The sequence below is a fragment of the Enoplosus armatus genome, chromosome 17 (assembly GCF_043641665.1).
Source record: "Enoplosus armatus isolate fEnoArm2 chromosome 17, fEnoArm2.hap1, whole genome shotgun sequence".
In the NCBI taxonomy this organism is placed as follows: domain Eukaryota; kingdom Metazoa; phylum Chordata; class Actinopteri; order Centrarchiformes; family Enoplosidae; genus Enoplosus; species Enoplosus armatus.
The window spans coordinates 2,140,541-2,162,096 of NC_092196.1; the positions used below are offsets into that span (position 1 = coordinate 2,140,541).

Below are 21,556 nucleotides of genomic sequence, written 5' to 3' on the forward strand. Positions count from 1 at the left end.
GTATGTACCTATGCATTTTTCTTTAACTTATATTTTATAGGGGTTTACACTTTGTGGGACTGCTGATGGACTCCGTTACAGTCGATTAAACAGGGTGGCTGGTAAGAGAGGACAGACACAAACGCATGGACCACTTGTAAGATGAAACACCCGGGGCAGGGTTTCGGAGTGACACGTTGTATTTTGCTAGTTTCTCAGGGCACATTGTGAACCACTTCTTTTGTGATTTGAAGCCAACCATGAGCTCTCATGCCTCTGCCCTTTCCGCATGAGTCAAATGACAGATTTCTCAGTATGTGTCAGAGACTCTTTTTTTTTTTATGCTTAAAAAAAAAAAAGAAGAAGAAGCAGCAGAACTCTGGCCATCTTATCTTCAACCAAGACCACATTTTCACCAGGGACCCGCCTGGTATTAACCCACGATCTGTATCTAGATGTGTTTTCTGGATAAGTGGCATCTGCTTTCACACCTGCCACCGTACATCCCGATCAGATCTCAATATGCATGCAAGGGGTCAAAGGACCTGACCCAGCTCTGAACCAAAGCATCTAGGAGGCCAGAGCCAACACTGTTGGTGCTTGAACCCTCGAAAGAGTCCCACCTCCACAAAACCATGAAGTCGCTGTTTGCAATGAATGTGTTTTTTCCCCCCTTTCAAGATAACATGACCCAGATGCAGATCACATGTTAACGCCATGGGTACATTGGGGCCATGGTATGCAACTATTGAACTTTAAAAAAAAAAAAAATTATCTTGTGGGTACAAAAAAAAAGTCAATCCCTAAATCCCTGTAATGGGACGGGATGGCCATGAAAAGTACTCATTACCATCGAACACTTTGACAGCTTTGAACGCACGCCGCACTGTGGATTAACAGAGATTCACTAGTTTCCAAAAAAAAACACCAAATGTGTCAGGCTGGATTTTGAGGCCACATTTATGCCGAAGCCCTGCGGAATCTCACATCCAAGCCTTTAGCTTTCTGCCCCCACTCGCCAGGGAAAGGAAGCGGTAGGATTACCACCTTAAGTGTATTATGCAAGTGATGAGGTGGCTCAGTATTTTCTTTTGTTCTTCTTCTTGTTTTCTAAAAGGTACCTGTTCATGCTCTCCCCCCTCCCATGCATCCTTAAGTTAAGTGACCCTGAGCAGTTGGTGTCTGCTGGCCATGTACATTATGTACAGTTGACGTTGTCCTCTTAACTCCTCCCTCTAACGCCTAATGTGTCACACCAACCTCACTCTCACTCCCAACAGCAGATGTAACCTCCCCCACGCAGACCCTCTATGTATGAGCCGTGAGTGTTATTTTATTTAATTTAAATCTTTTCGAGCTGCGTTTTCGTTTAAAAACACCGTTCGTGTGCCTCACGGCGTTTCAGGAGACGGTCCCATTCGCTCGGCTTCCTCCCGGGCGGTTTTTGAGCCACGAACCCCCCCCACACACACACACACACACACACACACAAGTCCTCTGTGTGCCTCCGAGCAGATAGCTGGCTCCACTCGTTCATGTTCACACTTTTGTGTAGAAGGATTAAAAAAAGAAAATGTATAACACAAGTTTCAAAAGGAACGAAGATGGCCTTTAATTGAGCTGTCACAACTCCAGATTTACAGAAAAAAGGTTTTACTGTTTTCACTTTAATAAAGGAGGCCATAGTCTGTCTGTGTTGTCGAACACAGGCGTGGCTCTATGAAGTTATTTTCTACTCTCGTCTTCATAGTCGTGGTTAGAATTGCTAATGGCAGCTCATCACTGAAAAGGACTAAATAGCACCTTGTTACCACGAAACCACTGACACTCCCACCCTCCTCTTTGACAGACCGTTAGCTCCAGCGTCTGGACGCCTTTTGGCCTTTGGTCTCTTTTAAGTTGTAATCAGTGCAGCTGTCTGCACGGGGCGGCGTAATGGCTCCACTTTCACTCGCACAGAACTGTGACCTGTGAGCCTCTTAAGGGGCTCAGTAATGACCCAAAACTACCGTAGATGGCATGCTCTTGATCACTTAGGGATGTAACTGTGGTTCTATGAATTCTGGATGGTGTGTAATATCTGGAAAAGTGGATTTAGTGTAAGTTACTCTTAAGTGTTTCAAAAAAAAGAAGAAAAGACAATAATAACAATATAGTTTGCAAGTGTTAGTTCCTTGGCTACAAATCATTTATACTTTACGCGCTGTTTCAGACATCCATTGGTTTCCATCCATTTGTGCATGCCATGAAAATTAATTGACTCCTAAACTAGCCTGAGCTGTTTTTGTTACCAATTGATTTGAAAAGCTGATTTTCATATTGTATAAAATGAATGGAAGCCAATGGAAGAAAAGGAAGCATTTATGTTTTCTAAAACGCGGCAGCGTGCTTTTGCCAAAAAAAAAAAAAAAAAAAGGTTAAAGTGCTGTAAAGTGTATTGGCCAAAACGTGCTAATCCCTTTTTTTTTTCTACAGCTAATCTAGAGGGCATCGAGGAACGTGTAAAAAAAAATGTGTACAGAATGTATCAGTTGCTGTTCTAGTTGCTGCAACTAAAGGCAGAAAGACGTTTCATACAGCGGGTTCACCAACTGCTGGACGGCTGCCACGTGATGAGTCGCCCCGTGTTTCTGTTTATGTCACGTTCGACGTGTGTCGTTCCCCTCCATGTCTATGTGAGACGAGACTTAGAGACAGGCTCTGATATTTGTTCAACATTTAGATAAATCAGATCCTGACAGCTGTAAACCCCCCCCCCAGACCAACAAGGAACCTGCTGTGGCTCAACATGTGTGTTAGCATGGGGCAGCAAAGTCATATAGCTGATTTTGGTGTGTGTTCCCAACTCCAAAAGAGGAAGTTGACCATCTACCAAAATCTCTGTGAATTCCTCCAAACTGTGCAGAGCCAGTCAGCAAGATTCTGTGTGTGTGTGTGTGTGTGTGTGTGTGTTTGTGTGTGTGTGTGTCTGTCTGTCTGTCTGTCTGTCTGTGTCTGTGAGTGAGACACAAATACTGTCCTGTCTGCTGCCGCTGCTCGGACAGCCTAAAGCTAAAAAGCCCAGCAGAGGCCTCTTTGTCTGGATTCAGACCGTTGTGTCATGTCACTTCAGGCCAGAAGAAAGCCTGTTGTTGCGCACACACACACACACACACACACACACACACACACACACCATGAAGTCATAGTAGAACAGTACAGAACTGTACCCTGAGATGGCCTTTTGTCGACGCTGAACAAGTTTGGATTTGATGATTAGAGCACAGACAGAGGGAGCGTGAGCAGATGGGTGAGCGATGACGTCCCGCATGCCGTTAAGACTGTCTCGAGCTCCTTAATGGAGCCCCCTGTGATGTGTCACAGACCGCCACCCTTTAAAGACCAGGCCTCCACGGTCTTGACGGGCTTTCAGAGTTGAGGGAGAAGAGTGCTCGTGTTAGGTGCCATCATGCCCTGGGATCTGATGGTGATCAGTTGTTTTTTTCTGATCTTGAAACGGGGGAAGAACTGGTTCTGACATGGTCAAGCACGTTGTACCCACGATGAACCAGATTCTTCTTTTGCCTTTGACTTTGCCTTTTGACATTTCTGTCCTACTGGTTCTGTACATCTCGTGTGTGTGCGTGTGCGTGTGCGTGTGCGTGTGTGTGTGTGTTCTGTGAATCTGACATCACTGTCGCCGCTGTTAACAGTAAGAATCAAATATTTCGATTGTGTTTGTTTCCACTTGAAAATTGAGACAAAAGCCTTTTTTGTTGTTGTAAATACCTGTGAGAGGAAACTATGCAACACAGCACTGCTCCACAGTCGTGACTTGGTATTATGTTGTGTTTAAATATAATCAGGAGCCCGCTGACTGATGATGATTCTCTTAATGCCTGTGTCTATAAAGAAATCTGCAAGTGATCCGCCAAATGTGCTGATGTTCAGTGCCTCCTTTTCCAAGCTCTGCCTCTACTGTCTGATCGTGTTAACAAAGGTTTTATACTGTTGTAGGTTTTTTTTTTGGTTTTTTTTAATGATGCCACACATCACAGTTTGATGTCCTCCATATCAAGTCATTCAGATAAAACATTTCTCTTCCCAGTTTTGGTATTTTCAGATAAACAAGCTTTCAATGTACAGTCTAACTTATACTGTCTTACCCTTTCTACTCTCCTAAATAAATCCAACAGTTTTTTTAAAAAACAAAAACAAAACATGTCTGTGCTGTTTATTGGCTATTTCATCCAAACGGAGCTGCTGTTTTGTTATATCATTATATATAATGATTAGCTTAGCTTTCCAGCTGCAACGATTAGACTATTCTGATAATCGATGAGTCATTTTTTTTCAAGCTCAAATAACAAGCTTTCTCTGGCTCCTGGAGAAAGGTCTGGTTCAACCTATCATCGTTCTGGGATGGGGGGGGTGGGGGGATGGGGGGGGGTGGGGGGCGGGGAAACGCTCTGTCTTGTTCGTAGTTCTTGGAACCAATCACCGATCGTCTCGGGTGGTGCTAAGACGCTAATCAGCGATGGTGCCCTAACAAGCAGTGAGTCAGACTATATCAGTGTGAACTGCATATCTTTGGGTTTTGGACTGTTGACAAAACAAGACATTGGACGATGTCACCTATGACTCGTGGGGGGGAAATGGACTTCTTTTGTTTTTTTGTTTTTTTTCATAGACAGATTGATCCATAATGAAAATAATCATTAGTTGCAGCCCTGGTTACCTCAATTGATGATTTGGTGAAACTTTCAACTCAAAGGTCAAAGGTCACTGTGACACTGACCTTGACAAACATGTTTTTTTTTTTTTTTTGCCTTAACTGCAACAACATTTGATGTGGTAATTGTGACAAAATGTCACACAGCTGTTTAACGGGACGCAACGATGAAGTGATGGCATTTTTTACCCAAAAGGTCGAAGGTCAACTTCACTGACATCACAACGTCCTGGAAAACCCCTTTTTGGGCCATTATTTATTCCCCTAACTCAGGAGCAGAAGGGGAGATTGTGACCATATTTCACAGTTGGTCGGACATGGAATAGGTGACACTTTTGACTCAAAGGTCAAAGGTCACTGTGACCTTAAACTAAATGACACAATGAGTAAACAGTAGCTAGAACAGCATGGGCTTTTCTCCATCTTGTTACTTTATTTTTGCTATACACTAAAGACATTTTGGTGGTTTGAGATCAAAAGATCGGGGGGGGGGGGGGATTATAAAGATGAATATGAAAGAAGAGATCAGAATGTTGTCTTTTATTTTCTGGTTTCCATGCATATCTTTTTGGTTACACTTTTAGGACGTAGCACCTTTTGTTTCAGACACCCCCATTTTTAGGTGAGCAAAAAGAATGGGTACAGATGAAAATAAATAATACGAGACATTTGGTTACATATTCCTTGCATGCAAATTCAGCATAGAGCCTGCGACCCAGTGACATCATCAAACCTTTGGTTTATTCGTCAGAGATGCTTTTGCAGGCTCTTACGACAGCTTCTTTCCGTTACTGTCGTCTTCAGCAAGTGACATGCATCACCGGTGACATCACACCTCCACAAATGTGTTGATGGCGTGGCGATCACAAAGACAATAAAAGCATTTCCCAACAAGAGAGCCTGGAGTGACTGGAGGGGGCGAGGGCCCTGTCCAGAGCTCAACAAGCTGCCTCGCGGTCAGGTGACAAGGACGCTTTCAGCACTGCCAGAGCAAGACTGACAGGCTGGCATCAAGGAGACATCAGGAGAGACTGGAGAGAGACCTCAGCACCGGCAACACCAACAAGATGTGTGGCAGGTGACCCAGACCATCACTGGCTGACAAAAGCAGGAGCCCCCCCCCTTCTGCTTTTGTCAGTATCCACAGCGGATGTGAGAGGAACCCTGCTGAGAGTGAATATGAGCAAAGCTGCTGGAGCTGATAACATCCTTGGCCGTGTTCATGTGCCAACCAACTAGTCGATGTCCTTACTGACGTTTTCAACCTATCACAGGAGAGCGGTCCCGTCTGCTTCGAGACAGCCACCATTGCCCAACCCCCCCTTGTACTTAAGAGGTCTGCAGTGTCTAGTCTAATGTCTACCACCCCGTGGCACGTACCTCCATTCTGGTGACGTGCTCTGAGAGGCTGAAACTCTATATCCAGTATATTCATCATCAAGTTTGCTATTTGTTGTTCATGGAAAGGAGGCCCCACAACTGCCGTTCAGCCAGTAGAGAGCGCTGTTTTATTACTTTTAGTAGCATTGAATGAATGACTAACCCCATCCCTCTGCAAAACAGTCAGTGAGAGAGATCCCCCCCCCCCCCCCCCACTGCTATGGACAGTAGGGCAGCCATAGGAAATCTATCATGAAAGTGATAATCAGAAACCCTGAGACAGAAAATGTGTTGAAGTTGGCCTCAGTGAGCTTGATCACGTTGGAGTTGAGTTTTGTGCGCTAGCTTAAACCTGAATCAGCTGTTGAGGTTAAGTTAAACTGGTGGGTTTTTTTCCCCAGCACTTCCTAGCCGTCTCTGTGGAATACCACCCAGCTCACTGTTTGATTTGTGACATTAACCTATTTTTAGTTCTACCAGGCTGGTTTCAATTCTGATCCTGGTCTTACTGACAGTTATCTGGATGATGGCCAATACCTTTCAATTGAAACCCATACATGAAATGACCTTCTTTCCTTGGTGGTGCCATCACGGGACTGGTTATGTTAATGGCTTAAAATGATAAATCGTCAAAGATGTGTTGGTATTATTATTATTATCATCACAACTTCATTTTCATACAGTTCAAATGCATATACATTATAGGCCTGAGCCAGCCCCTAACTATAAGCATCATCAAAAAGCAAAGTTTTAAGCCTACTCTTAAAAGTAGAGAGTGTGTCTGCCTCCCGGACCCAAACTGGGAGCCGGTTCCACAGGAGAGGAGCTTGATAGCTGAAGGCTCTGGGCTCCTGTTCTGCTTTTGGAGACTCCAGGAACCACATGCAACTCCATGTTCTGGGAGCGCAGCGCTCTAGTGGGGTAACAGGGTACTATGAGCTCTTTAAGATATGATGGTGCCTGACCAGTACAAGCTTTGTAGACTATTCTGGGAGCCAGTTTCTTTCTCAGCAGCAGACGCAAAACGATGATCTGAGTTTGGAGGAAAGTTTATTTAGAAAATACATAATGAAAGCAGTACAGCACTTAATAGGCGGGGACCTGCCTGGCACTGAAATGAATACAAAACTGAAAAAAAGGTTATATAAACAAAAAACAACAACAAAAAAAACATCAAATCATCATTATAAACACGTTGTAATAAAGGTGATACAGTGATTCTGGAAAGGTTTGTGAGCTAAACTTCAAGTCACGTCGCGGAGACGATGCGAGGCTGCCGGAGGGACTCTCCTGCCAAATGTGGTCCTTTGTCCTTTATACATATATATATATATGTACATATATATATACACATATATATGTATATATATATATATATATATATATACTGCACATGACCATCTCTGGTTCTACACTTTTAACATGTATTTAGTTAGCCATGGCGCTGGAAAATCACCATTAAAAACCCTCAAGTCCGTCTATTGCATCATGATTGCCTTTTTCACTGCTGTCTGCTGTCAACAGGATCATGCTTTTACCCAAAAGCAGAGCAGGGGGCCGACACGGAGCTCCGTGAGTCATTCAGAAAGATCGGTATTGCTATAGTTACCGTTAGTCGTAGTAATGAAATCATCGGTAACATGAATGTGCGTACGACCAACAGATAGGAGACAGACAGGATGTACAAAACTGCATGACATACATTTTTCTTAGTAGTGAAATCATCATCAGATCGCCTCCTGTTCATTTTGCAAGGAGAATTACTTCTTTTTTTTTTTAAAGCCATGAGGTGTGTGTGTGTGTGTGTGTGTGTGTGTGTGTGTGTGTGTGTGTGTGTGTGTTTGTTTGTTTGTTTGTTTGTTTGTTTCACTCTCCAAGACAGAGACGTGGCCGTGTCATGTCGTGGTTGTCGCGCGTGCTTCCGGCATGCGTCACAAATACACAACGTGCGAGGTGTTCCGCGGGACTGCACGAAGAGGGCGAGCAGGAATCATGTCGTGTTTTGTACAACTCAAATCCTCGTGACACCTCAGTATCCATGACGACAACGCGTCTTTTCCTGAGGTAGGGGTACTCCCGCTCCGACTGAAAACAAACTAAAATGACACAGAGAGAGGGAAAAAAAACAAAACAAAAAAAAAAAGGTGTGAGCCCATGTGCTTGGCGTGGATGCGCCTTTGGTCTCAGGGGGAGAGACTGCTTCCGTCCTGGGAAGCAGTGAACTTCAAGCTTGCCAGAGTGTGAAAGAGTGACACCTGAGATTCGGAAGCGGCGGTGGCGGCGGCGGCAGCTGTGAAGACCGCCGCTGTGGATTGGTGACGCTGTGCAGCCTCTATCATGCAGCCTCACTGTGCATCTGGACAGTACTTGTTGTCAGTGGTCATGAGGTGATGTCATGCTGTGGTCATATTACAGAGGCACTGCCCCGATCCACGGCCTGTCTGACCGGACTGTCCTCCGGAGCCAAGTCCACATCCAAAAAGTCAGACTGGTCGCTGTCCTGAGACGTTTTCTCCTCTTCCTCTGTCCCCCTTGATAGCTGCAGGCCTCTCTCCTCTTGGCTTCTGCTACTTCTTTGGCACATGCCGGACTTGGCCGGGCCGACCAGAGCCAGGCATATGGCGCTGAGGCCCATTCCCACCGCGCAGGAGTAGAAGGCAGCGCCGTAGTTCTCTGTGGCATCCACCAACGCACCTGGAAGGAAAGATAAAACAGCTGTTAGGATCCACACAGAGGTTCACTGATGAGTGAAGTCGGACAGTAAAGGCGGCGGAGATCTCGTACCTCCTAGCGGCGGCCCTGCCAGCCCAGCGAAGCTCTGGATGAAGACGTACACTCCCACTGAGGACGCCATCTTCTGGATGCCCACCACGTCCTCCTCAGCCAACATGGGGATGTGAGTGGAGCCCACGGTGCCCATGAAGTAGCCGTAGAGGGCGCAGCAGACCACAAGGCCCCAGAACTCCCACACGATAGTGAAGGCCACCAGCACCAGGCACAGCAGAATCACACAGCCCAGCAGCACCAGGGTCTTCCTGCAGCGGACTTTGTTCAACACCACCCCGATGGACAAGCGTCCGAAGATCTCGGCCACGGCCATCACAGAGAGCATGTAGGAGGCCATGGTGGGCCCGACGCCCCGGCTCTTGCTCAGATCAATGATGTAGAGCTGCGGGGCGAAGAAGCCCAGAGTGGCGAACAAGCCGAAGAGGGAGTAGCAGATGAAGGCACCGTCTTTAAGCACAGAGAAGTCCAGGAGTTTGGGACTGGAGGGCTGGAGAGAACCCGCTTCCACCTCCGCCAGTTCCCCCTCATCCTTCTCCTTGGCGGGGTTGGGAAGTGTGGACAGTGACGGCTCCTGGCCCTCCTTGCCCTGCACCCCCCCCCCAATGAGAGCCTTGCTTTCGGCTCCTGCAGTCCTCAGGTCTACGTTTGAAGCAGAGAGGGAGGTGACCCCTGAGTCGTCCGAGCCCTGCGAGACCCCTGAACGGATGGAGGTTCTGGTTTGTTCGTTCTCCAGCTCATAGACAGTCTGCAGCTGCTTCAGGGAGAGAGACTCTTTGTCCGATTCATCGTCCTCCTTTGCAGGTGGCGGCATAATAATGATTGGACGAAGGAGAAGCCCGCAGCCAATCACAGAGGCCTGTAAGATGCCGAGGACAACCAGACAGTAGCGCCAGCCAATGTGTTCCTTCAGTGTAGTTAAGGCTGTGGAGAGAGAACAGCACAGGTTATTATTATTATTATTATATACTCAAGGTCCACTTACTAGCTTTTTCCAGATATTTCAACCACTCTCACTGTCTTCCTCAAATGGAGTTTGCTCAGTTGTCATCATGCAAGACAGGGGTTTCACCTACTACTGGACTGGTCCAGCAGTCAACCACTAAACCACTCGTGGGCGTCGTAGGCAGTAGGAGTCAATATGCACCCTAACACCAAATCCTGTTCATATTTACACAGATTCTGACATTCACCCAGGGGTGGCCCCGCGGCGATATTTACTGGCCCGTTGTCACAGTAGGAGCCGAAACTGCTTTGCTGTGGTAACCTCAAGGAAAAGCTACACTTTCTGCATGTGTTTCACAATGAATGTGTTTTGATGTGAAGGCAGTGGCAGGCTTTTACACTGAAAAGACCTGTAAGTGGCAATGCTAGAAAGGTTAGGCTTGGCTGGACTTATCACTTGATCCAGTTTATCTTCATTTGGATGTTTCTCAGCTAAACAATTTTAAACATGAATAAAGCAGATTATTATTACATCTCCGCTAGAGCAGATGATGAAGGAGAGCAGACCAGAAAATGAGGACTTTTGACTGGAGTAATAAATACAACATCCATCTGGACTATGTGGTTAAAGTTATAATGCTGTTTCTGTCTGTCTGTCTGTCTCTCCCCCTCTCTCTTTCTCCCTCCCTCTCTATGTCTCTCTCTCTCTCTCCCTCTCTCTCTCTCAAACCCAACCAGTCAAAGCAGATGACCGCCCACCTAGAGTCTGCTTCTGCTCGAGGTTTCTGCCTCTTAAAAGGAAGTTTTTCCTTGCCACTGTCGCCAAAGTGCTTGCTCATGGTGGGAACTGTTGGGTCTCTGTAATAACATTATAAAGAGTCGGTCTAGACCTGCTCTATTTGTAAAGTGTCATGAGATGACTTTTGTTGTGATTTGGCGCTATATAAATAAAATTGAATTGAATTGAATGCTTTAGATGAAATCAAAACCCAATTTTTGACACTATTTATGGTGCAGACAGCACCAGCAAAAGCCATTCAATACATTTACATTATGTAATTAGCTCTTTATATTGTAGTTTTCATTTGTTATTGACGGGGTCCGCCATTCCCACGCTGGATTTACTTCCTACACACGAGGGACGGTTACTGTTTGTGATTGGATGTCATTGACATCAGCCTCGCCGTTCACTGTTTACTCTCCTTCAGTCGCATCAGAGCTGGGTGAAGTTACCACTGATGCCAGCCCAACATGTCGTCCTGCTGCTGATTCACATTCAAGGTTTTCAACTGGAGAAAAATAACGAGGGCGGGCTTTTATTGTGAAGCAGTCACAGGAAATGCAGTGTATTTGTCACCTAGGTTTGCTCAGTTGCCAACAAATGGCTGCTGTCGCTCTCTGCAGACGCATGTTTCAACAAAGTCGACCCACTGAGGGGATGTGGTTAAAAGCCCCAGAAAAAGCTAGTAGCTAGCTTTTTATGTCAAACAACTGCTTCCGAGGTAAATAAGGAACTTTCACACTCAATATAACAATTATTGTCAATTAGTTCCACTTCATGATGGGCAGCAGTGGGTAATGAGACTGAACACTCGCCTGGAGCAAATGCAAACATGGCGAAGGATTCTCCGGAGGAAGCGACGGAGGTGGCGAGGGCTCGCCTTCTGGAGAAGTACTGGGCTAGGATGGTGACAGTGGGGAGGAAGGTGAGGCAGTAGCCAAGGCCTGTAAACAAAGGGGAGAAGAGAAAAGGGGGGCATCACAGCCACTGGCCCGCATGGTAGGAACACTGCATGGCAAAAGGGGGGGGTGTGTGTGTGTCAAAGATGTCAAAGGTGTCAGGTCACTCCTTTGGCTGCGTGAGATGACTCAGCTTTGCTGCAGCTGCTGCTAAAAGAAAATAGGCATGTAAAGACAAAAAAAAAAAAAGGAGAGAGAGATGGGGAGAGGAGAAGGGGTTGTCAAATTAGCTAGGGGTCTGTTTCAGAGGACAGACAGACATGGTAAACATGGTGGGAGGGCTAGCAGTGCTTTCTGTCCAAGAAAAGAAAAGTTAAGTTTCACCAATTTGTTCATCATCCAATCCATGACTTTCATTCAGGAAGTGTATTCCTTCCTCCTCAGCCACTTCCTGTTCCATCAGTCCTGATCTGAAAGGGAATTTAGAGTATTTTGAGGAAGGCTCTGTTCTGTTCTGTTCTGTTCTGTTCTGTTCTGTCAGTCCTTCCCTAGAGAGTTAAGATCGTGGAGTAGACTTCACTGTGGGGCGTTTTAGAGGAGGCTGATCAGCTCTCAGTCATTGGACAGTTCTGGAAGAGACAGACTGATGCGTTTTTTTGTTTGTTGACACTGCTAGGAGTCCCTTTAGTTCACTCATGACAGGCTGTTCAACAAGACAACACGTCTGCAGGGCAAAGGTCACTCTGTAAACGGCAGACACATACATCAACAAGCAGGTAGACAGACAGGCAGACACATAGACAGACAGGCAGACAGACACATAGACAGACAGACAGACACACACATACATCAACAAGCAGGCAGACAGAGAGACAGGCAGACATACACATAGACAGATAGACAGACATACATCAACAAGCAGGTAGACAGACAGGCAGACACATAGACAGACAGGCAGACAGACAGACACACACATACATCAACAAGCAGGTAGACAGACAGACATACATCAACAAGCAGGTAGACAGACAGGCAGACACATAGACAGACAGGCAGACAGACACATAGACAGACAGACAGATAGACACACACTTACATCAACAAGCAGGTAGACAGACAGACACATAGAGAGACAGACAGACAGACAGACAGACAGACAGACAGACACACACATACATCAACAAGCAGGTAGACAGACAGACATACATCAACAAGCAGGTAGACAGACAGGCAGACAGACAGGCAGACAGACACACACATAGACAGACAGACAGATAGACACACTTACATCAACAAGCAGGTAGACAGACAGACAGACAGACAGACAGATCAACAAGCAGATAGACAGACAGACACATAGACAGACAGACAGACACAGACAGACACATACTTCAACAAACAGGTAGATGGGACAGACAGACAGACAGACAGACGGACAGACAGATGGACAGACAGACACATAGACAGACAGACAGATAGATAAATAGACAGACAGAGACAGATCGATGGATGTAGACAGATAGATGGATAGACAGACAGACAGACAGACAGGCAGGCAGTCAGATAGATGGATGTAGACAGACAGGCAGGCAGTCAGATAGATAGATAGATAGATAGATAGATGGATAGATAGATAGACAGAGACAGATAGATGGATGTAGACAGGCAGATAGATGGATAGACAGACAAACAGACAGACAGACAGGCAGTCAGATAGATGGATGTAGACAGACAGACAGACAGATAGATGGATAGATAGATAGATAGAGACAGATCGATGGATGTAGACAGACAGACAGGCAGACAGACAGAGACAGATAGATGGATGTAGACAGACAGACAGATAGATGGATAGACAGACAGACAGACAGACAGGCAGGCAGTCAGATAGATGGATGTAGACAGACAGATAGATGGATAGATAGATAGACAGAGACAGATAGACAGACAGATAGACAGAGACAGATAGATGGATGTAGACAGGCAGATGGATGGATAGACAGACAGACAGACAGACAGACAGGCAGTCAGATAGATGGATGTAGACAGACAGACAGATAGATGGATAGATAGATAGACAGAGACAGATCGATGGATGTAGACAGACAGACAGACAGGCAGACAGACAGAGACAGATAGATGGATGTAGACAGACAGACAGACAGATAGATGGATAGACAGACAGACAGACAGGCAGGCAGTCAGATAGATGGATAGACAGACAGGCAGACAGACAGGCAGACAGACACACACATAGACAGACAGACAGATAGACACACACTTACATCAACAAGCAGGTAGACAGACACATAGACAGACAGACAGACAGACAGACAGACAGACAGACAGACAGGCACATAGACAGACACATACTTCAACAAACAGGTAGATGGGGCAGACAGACAGACAGACAGACAGACAGATAGATAAATAGACAGACAGAGACAGATCGATGGATGTAGACAGATAGATGGATAGACAGACAGACAGACAGGCAGGCAGTCAGATAGATGGATGTAGACAGACAGACAGACAGACAGACAGACAGACAGACAGACAGACAGGCAGGCAGTCAGATAGATAGATAGATAGATAGATAGATAGACAGGCAGACAGACAGACAGACAGACAGACAGACAGATAGATGGATAGATAGATAGACAGAGACAGATAGACAGAAAGATAGACAGAGACAGATAGATGGATGTAGACAGGCAGATAGATGGATAGACAGACAAACAGACAGACAGACAGGCAGTCAGATAGATGGATGTAGACAGACAGACAGACAGATAGATGGATAGATAGATAGATAGATAGATAGATAGAGACAGATCGATGGATGTAGACAGACAGACAGGCAGACAGACAGAGACAGATAGATGGATGTAGACAGACAGACAGATAGATGGATAGACAGACAGACAGACAGACAGGCAGGCAGTCAGATAGATGGATGTAGACAGACAGATAGATGGATAGATAGATAGACAGAGACAGATAGACAGACAGATAGACAGAGACAGATAGATGGATGTAGACAGGCAGATAGATGGATAGACAGACAGACAGACAGGCAGGCAGTCAGATAGATGGATGTAGACAGACAGACAGACAGATAGATGGATAGATAGATAGACAGAGACAGATCGATGGATGTAGACAGACAGACAGACAGGCAGACAGACAGAGACAGATAGATGGATGTAGACAGACAGACAGATAGATGGATAGACAGACAGACAGACAGACAGGCAGGCAGTCAGATAGATGGATGTAGACAGACAGATAGATGGATAGATAGATAGACAGAGACAGATAGACAGACAGATAGACAGAGACAGATAGATGGATGTAGACAGGCAGATGGATGGATAGACAGACAGACAGACAGACAGACAGGCAGTCAGATAGATGGATGTAGACAGACAGACAGATAGATGGATAGATAGATAGACAGAGACAGATCGATGGATGTAGACAGACAGACAGACAGGCAGACAGACAGAGACAGATAGATGGATGTAGACAGACAGACAGACAGATAGATGGATAGACAGACAGACAGACAGGCAGGCAGTCAGATAGATGGATAGACAGACAGGCAGACAGACAGGCAGACAGACACACACATAGACAGACAGACAGATAGACACACACTTACATCAACAAGCAGGTAGACAGACACATAGACAGACAGACAGACAGACAGACAGACAGACAGACAGACAGGCACATAGACAGACACATACTTCAACAAACAGGTAGATGGGGCAGACAGACAGACAGACAGACAGACAGACAGATAGATAAATAGACAGACAGAGACAGATCGATGGATGTAGACAGATAGATGGATAGACAGACAGACAGACAGGCAGGCAGTCAGATAGATGGATGTAGACAGACAGACAGACAGACAGACAGACAGACAGACAGACAGACAGGCAGGCAGTCAGATAGATAGATAGATAGATAGATAGATAGACAGGCAGACAGACAGACAGACAGACAGACAGACAGATAGATGGATAGATAGATAGACAGAGACAGATAGACAGAAAGATAGACAGAGACAGATAGATGGATGTAGACAGGCAGATAGATGGATAGACAGACAAACAGACAGACAGACAGGCAGTCAGATAGATGGATGTAGACAGACAGACAGACAGATAGATGGATAGATAGATAGATAGATAGATAGATAGAGACAGATCGATGGATGTAGACAGACAGACAGGCAGACAGACAGAGACAGATAGATGGATGTAGACAGACAGACAGATAGATGGATAGACAGACAGACAGACAGACAGGCAGGCAGTCAGATAGATGGATGTAGACAGACAGATAGATGGATAGATAGATAGACAGAGACAGATAGACAGACAGATAGACAGAGACAGATAGATGGATGTAGACAGGCAGATAGATGGATAGACAGACAGACAGACAGGCAGGCAGTCAGATAGATGGATGTAGACAGACAGACAGACAGATAGATGGATAGATAGATAGACAGAGACAGATCGATGGATGTAGACAGACAGACAGACAGGCAGACAGACAGAGACAGATAGATGGATGTAGACAGACAGACAGATAGATGGATAGACAGACAGACAGACAGACAGGCAGGCAGTCAGATAGATGGATGTAGACAGACAGATAGATGGATAGATAGATAGACAGACAGACAGACAGAGACAGATAGATGGATGTAGACAGACAGATAGATGGATAGACAGATAGGCAGTCAGATAGATGGATGTAGACAGACAGACAGACAGATAGATGGATAGATAGATAGACAGAGACAGATAGATGGATGTAGACAGACAGACAGATAGATAGACAGACAGACAGATACATAGACAGACAGACAGACAGAGACAGATCGATGGATGTAGACAGACAGACAGGCAGACAGAGACAGATAGATGGATGTAGACAGACAGACAGACAGACAGGCAGGCAGTCAGATAGATGGATGTAGACAGACAGACAGACAGACAGATCAACAAGCAGGTAGACAGACAGACACATAGACAGACAGACAGACAGACAGACAGACAGACAGACAGACACATAGACAGACACATAGACAGACAGACAGACAGACAGACACATAGACAGACAGACAGACAGACAGACACATACTTCAACAAACAGGTAGATGGGGCAGACAGACAGACAGACGGACAGACAGACACATAGACAGACAGATAGATAAATAGACAGACAGAGATAGATCGATGGATGTAGACAGATAGATGGATAGACAGACAGACAGACAGGCAGGCAGTCAGATAGATGGATGTAGACAGACAGACAGACAGACAGACAGGCAGGCAGTCAGATAGATAGATAGATAGATAGATAGGCAGACAGACAGATAGATGGATAGATAGATAGATAGACAGAGACAGATAGACAGAGAGATAGACAGAGACAGATAGATGGATGTAGACAGGCAGATAGATGGATAGACAGACAAACAGACAGACAGACAGGCAGTCAGATAGATGGATGTAGACAGACAGACAGACAGATAGATGGATAGATAGATAGATAGATAGATAGATAGATAGATAGATAGATAGATAGATAGATAGAGACAGATCGATGGATGTAGACAGACAGACAGGCAGACAGACAGAGACAGATAGATGGATAGACAGACAGACAGACAGGCAGGCAGTCAGATAGATGGATGTAGACAGACAGATAGATGGATAGATAGATAGACAGAGACAGATAGACAGACAGATAGACAGAGACAGATAGATGGATGTAGACAGGCAGATAGATGGATAGACAGACAGACAGACAGGCAGGCAGTCAGATAGATGGATGTAGACAGACAGACAGACAGATAGATGGATAGATAGATAGACAGAGACAGATCGATGGATGTAGACAGACAGACAGACAGGCAGACAGACAGAGACAGATAGATGGATGTAGACAGACAGACAGATAGATGGATAGACAGACAGACAGACAGGCAGGCAGTCAGATAGATGGATGTAGACAGACAGATAGATGGATAGATAGATAGACAGAGACAGATAGACAGACAGACAGACAGACAGAGACAGATAGATGGATGTAGACAGACAGATAGATGGATAGACAGATAGGCAGTCAGATAGATGGATGTAGACAGACAGACAGACAGACAGATAGATGGATAGATAGATAGATAGACAGAGACAGATAGATGGATGTAGACAGACAGACAGATAGACAGACAGACAGATACATAGACAGACAGACAGACAGAGACAGATCGATGGATGTAGACAGACAGACAGACAGGCAGACAGAGACAGATAGATGGATGTAGACAGACAGACAGACAGACAGGCAGGCAGTCAGATAGATGGATGTAGACAGACAGACAGATAGACAGATAGACAGATAGATAGATAGATAGATAGATAGATAGATAGATAAACAGACAGACAGACAGACAGACAGACAGATGGATGGATGGATGGATGTAGACAGACAGACAAATAGATGGATGAGCTGACGGCTGTGGTGGTGTGACTTTGGTAAGCACCTGAAACAAAGCCGATGGTGATGTACATCTCGTTGATGGAGCTGGCGAAGGCGGAGGTGACGGTTCCCAGGCTGATGAGGAAGCCTCCCACCATTACCACTGGACGATAGCCGAAGCGGTTGCTCAGCATCATGGACAGGGGGGCTGGGGGTGGGGAGGGCGGGGCAGTACAGACAGAACAGTCATTTTATTCAATTCCTTTGAACTTTGGGTCACATAGGTGTGTTATTACTGTGCAGACATTATGGGTGGGTGAGTTTATTCATAATTCTGTTAAAGGTTATTAGTCCAGTCTTAGAATGGGGCATCAGTATGTTTACTGGATACTGTAGATCCACATATACATGCAGCAGATCAGTAACCACATTTCTGCTGTAAGTAAGTTATTTAGAGCCCCCCTCCCCTTTCTCTTCTTGTTGCTACAGTTGGATGTTTGAGCTTCACTGTGCAGAATGATGTATGTGCAGAGTTTGACACAAGAAGGCTGTTTTTCCGTTCATCTGCTGAAAGTGGAAAGCTTCTCTGAGCTCCTTGAAAACCTGATTTTTTTAAGGGGCGGGGCCTACGAGCGTGATTTGTGACATCACGAATAGTTTGGAAGCCGATCCTGGTCCAATATTCAACTTATAATGTGAGTAGAAACATTTGCTGTGTTTCTTAGTTAAATAGTCATAGTAAACTGAATGTCTTTGGGTTTTGGACTGTCGGTCGGCCATTTTCTGACATTTCATGGACTAAACAATTATCAGCTGATTAATTGATGATGCAAGTAATCATTAGTTGCAGCCCTACATGGAGGCATGGCTCTGTGTCCTGCTGCTCTGCTGTCACAGTGGTACTTTCTGTGTCTCAAGTCTTTGTCCTGCTCATGTCTACATTGTGAAAAGCGGATTAGAAACCGGTTGGTTATGTGTTTACATGGCCAAGAAGTCAGCTTTCTCCAGGACAAAGTTAGCCGGGATATCAGAATCCTCTACCTCGAATGCATAAACCAGTTTTACACAACATTTACACGGTATTTAAGAAATCAGGTTACTGTAGAAGCTGATCACAGTGAAAAAGTGGTTTACTGTTTGCAACTAAGAAGAAGATCTCTGATAATCATCAGGGGCCAGTTGTTCAAAAAATTTAATCGGGATCAGAATGATCCGGATTTGGAAAACCCTTTTTTCCCTTCTAACCAGGATGAGGCAATCAGTCGTACTTTTGTACCGATTTGTCAAAGAAAATTGGATTGGGATCACCCTTAATACTTTTTAAATTGTCAGATTTTGTATGTGTAATGTATTTAAATCACATGATTTAAGATTATTTGTGATCAATTTTGAGGTTTTTATGACATTTTGATCCTGAAATCCACCCTGAATCCACCCTTCAGCTGGGATCAGAATCATCATGTTCTTTTGGATCAAAATGATCCCAATCCTGCTAAAACTGAGGGTTTTATCCAGATTAACAACAGGATTGGATTATGTAATCCGATCTGATTTTCAGAATCCAGATTTCCTTTTGAGAGACCCATTTTCAAGATTTCATCCAATCCGATAGCCGTAATCCCATCGGATTACTTTTGAACAACTGGCCCCAGATCATCCAGACTAATGATCATTAGAGGGTAATCAATATTTTCTGTAAAGCTTCTGACTGACCAGTGAAGGTAAAGATGAAGACGCAGATGGAGATGACCCATGACACTCGGCTGTTGCTCTCCCCAAACTCTTCCATCAGATCCTGGAGGAAGACACCCAGGCTCTTGAGGGTCCCATAGGTGCAGACCTCCACCACGAAGAAGGCCAGGGCCACAGCCCAGCCCCAGCCGCCATCGGGCACCTCTGGGTAAACATTTGGACCCAAACAACGCTGGGAATGGGGCACCCTCATGGCTACAGCAGGCCACCTGGGGGGAGAAACAGAGCTTATTTTGTCCTCTTATGGCTGCATTTGTTGATTTTCTTGGCCACAGAAGGAGTCCACTACGATTTTTGGTGAAAACGGCTTCCTGCTACTGCCGAAAACACAGTTGATTAGAACACTGTGGCTGTATTTGAAACCGACTGCCACGTACTACCGACAAATGCAGTCAAATCAATTTATTTTGCAGTATGCCCGGCCAGGCTTAGCAGGTTTCTGGTTTTGGAAAGCAGAAATAATAATGAGGCCTTGTAGGTCTAATATGAGGTAAGATTCAGAAACTGGGTTGCTCATTTCTTGCCATAAATTTGTTTGGAAACAGATTCTGGACTGCTGCGGTGAAATAAGTGAAAGTTCATGTAACATCAATGGGAAACCACCGCCTGTGCTTTGCATTGTGGGACACAGTAGGCGAGGTAGACTGGTCCGATGCATACTGGAGATTTGTTCAGAATCATTTTGACATACTACATATTTTGCTTTTGTTTGCATACTGCATGCTACATGCTACATGCTACATTTTATGCCAAATCAGCACGCACTGCTAGTATAGTAGGCCGGTTTCCCATACAGCCTGAGGCTGAACCAACCACTAAATGTGCTGTGAAAACAAGAGGTTAAAAAGCCCTGATAGTTGCAGAGTCGACAAGCTTTAATTCTCTTTCCTTTTTTTTCCCCCACTTTGCAGTTATTTGATTCTTTGTTAACATCAGATATTGGATGTACATCCTGTAGACTGCATCTGTTTAAGGACTAAACTAGACCTGAAACCATTGGTCAACTAATCAAAAACTTGGACTGTTGGCCAGACAAAACCAGACAGAAAACCTATAATGGGCTTTTTTTTTCTTTTACTGTTTTCTGACGTTTTATATAGACAAATGATTAATTGATTAGCTGAAAACACATTTGACAGATGAACCTAAAATGAAAACAATTATTAGCGGCCCTAGATTAGACATAGACCTTTTTTTTTTGTAATGTCCAAATTTTGTCTGTCCATGTGTAACTTTTTTCATTCATGATAATCAGCAGTACATGTTTGTTCGAAATGATGCAGTTACTGATTGTTGTTACAATTGTAGGTGCTCTGTTGCTTTGTCTTTTATTATCAACCAATTATCAGCAACAACAATGCAATTTCTATCTAGCAAGTTTAACATTCTTTATACAACATTACTCATGAATCAATTTATACTTCTATTCTCTATCTTATTCTAAATTGACGATTTAAAAAAAAGAATGTCTCATTGCAGTAAAGTGATATTAAAGCTTGTAAAATGGCCTAATCCCCAAATTTGGGTACTGAAACAAAAACCGGAAAGTGAAGCTCTCCTTAAAGGGGCACTCCACTGAGATGTGGGCCCTGATGATGTCATCAGGGTTATCTCCAGCTGGGCTTGAGATCTCAGAAAGCCGGCATTACGAACTAAAGGTGATGACCCTCTTTAAAAAAAAACAAAAAAAAACAAAAGTCAAACCTGTCCCTTGAACGTCCCACAACTTTATGGATGTGCAATGCTGAATCCCTGGAGTAACCCTCTAAAATGGATTACCACTAATGGCCGCTGGATACGGGCCCAAAAAGTCAAAGA

General features: G+C 44.8%; 1 protein-coding gene across 1 annotated transcript; it reads right to left on the bottom strand.

The window, feature by feature from the left end:
* Nucleotides 1–8,230: 8,230 nt before the first annotated feature.
* On the bottom strand, nt 8,231–19,931 carry slc16a6b (solute carrier family 16 member 6b). The gene is made up of 5 exons (XM_070923690.1): nt 19,700–19,931; nt 18,051–18,194; nt 11,396–11,524; nt 8,855–9,778; nt 8,231–8,764 (listed from the first exon to the last, which is right to left on the bottom strand). The coding sequence occupies exons 1-5, from the start codon at nt 19,929–19,931 to the stop codon at nt 8,475–8,477; spliced, it is 1,719 nt and encodes a 572-aa protein (XP_070779791.1). The 3' UTR covers nt 8,231–8,474.
* Between the last annotated feature and the right edge of the window lie 1,625 nt (nt 19,932–21,556).